The sequence below is a fragment of the Penaeus monodon genome, chromosome 37, assembly GCF_015228065.2.
Source record: "Penaeus monodon isolate SGIC_2016 chromosome 37, NSTDA_Pmon_1, whole genome shotgun sequence".
Classification (NCBI taxonomy): Eukaryota; Metazoa; Arthropoda; class Malacostraca; order Decapoda; family Penaeidae; genus Penaeus; species Penaeus monodon.
The window spans coordinates 1523525-1526024 of NC_051422.1; the positions used below are offsets into that span (position 1 = coordinate 1523525).

The 2500-nt window shown below is 44.6% G+C and overlaps 1 protein-coding gene across 4 annotated transcripts in view; it reads left to right on the forward strand.

Annotated features, from left to right (window-relative positions):
- LOC119596285 (cyclic AMP-dependent transcription factor ATF-6 alpha-like) overlaps window positions 1–2500 on the forward strand; it is a 46604-nt gene that overhangs the window by 30766 nt on the left and 13338 nt on the right. The window contains exon 1 of one of the 4 annotated variants that reach the window (XM_037945451.1): window positions 179–386. The exons of 2 other annotated variants lie outside the window; for them this stretch is intronic. In XM_037945451.1, coding sequence (XP_037801379.1) covers window positions 248–386 — 139 coding nt within the window. In that variant the 5' untranslated portion in view covers window positions 179–247. Of the gene's footprint in view, window positions 1–178; window positions 387–2500 lie in introns of those variants that run through there. One more of the 4 variants, XM_037945448.1, reaches the window with a different exon arrangement.

Consider the following 2500-nt stretch of genomic DNA (forward strand, 5'->3'; position numbering starts at 1 on the left):
ATACCCGCGGTGCCCTTGCGATGGAGGATTGTGTCTGAGGCGTAGACACGTGTTTTTTTCTGTCCTTTTCTCTACTGTTTTTCCTTGGTTTATTTCTTATCTCTCTCTCTTCTCTCTCTCTCTCTCTCTCTCTCTCTCTCTCTCTCTCTCTCTCTCTCTCTCTCTCTCTCTCTCTCTCTCTCTCATTTTCTCCTTGCCGATTTCCTCTTCTCCCTCCTCTTGTGTCTCTGCCTCCCCTCCCCCTGAAATGGCCTCCCCGTCGGTGGTGCTGGACATGTTCCTGGAGGAGAACGAAGAGGGCGACCATTCCTACTCCATGTCCTCGCCCTTGCGCGCCTCCCCCTCGCCTCCGCCGCCACTCCCTGTCTTCTCCAACCTCCTGTCAGGTCAGTCAAGGGCGTCATCCCCACCTCCGTACCGGGTCTCGGCGTGCAACCTGCCCCTCTTCCACTTCTCCTCCCTCACGTCTGCCGCGACTTTTCCTCCTCCTCCTTCTCCTCCTCCTCCTCTGTCATAATCTCTCAGTCCCTCATCTCCCTTAACCTGTCTATCCTTCGTTTATCATAACATCTCCATCCCTCTTTTATCATAATCTCTCCATCCTTCATCTCTCATAATCTCCACCTCGTATCCCTGTCCTATACCTCTATCCCTGACCCTCTCCTTGTGCCCCAACTCTCAGCCCCCTTCATACCCCCAACACCCTTATCCCGTACCCTCCCTATACCCCTACCCTCTGCCCCACCTTCATACCCCCCTCATACCCCTACCCTCTTCCCCTCTTCACACACACACCTTATCCCCTTACCCTCTGCCCCCTTCATACCCCTACCCTACCGCGCCCCCTCCTCATACCCCAGCCCCATACCCCAGCCTCATACCCCAGCCCCATACCCCAGCCTCATACCCCGGGTCTCTTTGCCCACGAAACAAGTCTCCGAAGACATCACCTTTACCTCATTTTCTATACTGAAGTCGTGACATTGCAAGTTTGCAAATGATTGTCGATTATGGTTGGATGTTTTTTACGGGGGGAGGATGGATGTTTTATTTTGTCTTTTCTTGTTTGTTTGTTTGTTTGTTTGTTTTTGTTCTTACAATAATTGGCGTTGGTTGAGATACTTTGCATGTTGAAGAGGGGTGACTTGAGTTTATTTTTTATTTGTATATATATATTTTTTTCTTTATTATTGTTGTGAAGCTTTGTGTTTTTTGTATTTATATGCGGTATTTATTTTATTTATTTATTTATTTATTATTGTGCTTTGTTTTTGTTTGGTTGTTTATTTACTTTCTTGGCTTTTTGCTAAAGTTAATCTCTGGACAACTTTTGCCATTTTTCCTGTTGCGGTTTTCTTTTCGTTCACAGTACATGGACATGTTTCATGCATGCAGTCTACGTTCAAGTGAAGGATAAACACACACATACACACGTGTGTGTGTGTGTGTGTGTTTGTGTGTGTGTTTGTGTGTGTGTGTGTGTGAGTGTGTTTGTGTGTGTGTGTGTGTGAGAGAGAGAGAGAGAGAGAGAGAGAGAGAGAGAGAGAGAGAGAGAGAGAGAGAGAGAGAGAGAGAGGGAGGGAGGGAGGGAGGGAGAATGCATACCTTAAGTATCCCCGATCATGTAACAAGCACGTTTATGGAAATTACTTTCAACATTCATGTTTGCTGCTTCATCCGGGAAGTTGTCTGTTCAGTTTTACTCCGGTCTTCAGGTGCTTTGAGCGGAGGGGTGGATAATAGAAAGTGAAAAGAAGCGAGAATGAGAAAAAATATATAAAACGAGGGAAAAAGAAAGAAGAAGAAGAAAACGAAAAAAAAAAAAAAAAAAAAAAATAGCGGGGAAATACAAAGTTATCAGAATCCCAATCGGTTCTCTATTGCCTCCCTCATTGAAGCTGGAGGCGTTCGTTTAGGTCGCCTTTGTATAATTATCGATGCACTTGCCTCATTCAGCGCGGTCTGTCGGCTCTCCAAACCAGCAAGTGTTCGAGTCTCCATAGTGACCGTACCAAACACAGCCTTTCCTCGGCCGCTTGGATGAAACTCCTGTTTTCCTTTTTGTTTATATATTTTTAAAATTATTATTGTTACTGCTGTTGGGTTTGTTGTTCTTATGGTTGTTTTTGTTATTGTTTTTGTTGTTGTGGTGGTGGTTGTCATTATCGTGCCTCGGTCGTTGGAACTACCCGCTTGGATAAAACTGTTTTTTTATTACTGTTGGTTTTGTTGTTTTTATTATTGTTGTTGTTGTTATTATTATTTATTATTTTTTTATTGTTAGTACCTGTGCCTCGGTCACAGGAACAACCCGCTTGGATGAAACTTTTTTTTTATTACCATTACTGTTGTTGTTGTTGTTTTTGTTATTTTTACTATTACCTATGCTTCGGTCGCTGGTACTACCCGCTCTGAAGCAGTATTGTTGGGCTCCTCCCAGAATATAACGATTTGCTTGTTACTTCCTAGGGTCACCGCGAACGGCTTTCAGGCCTCCTGT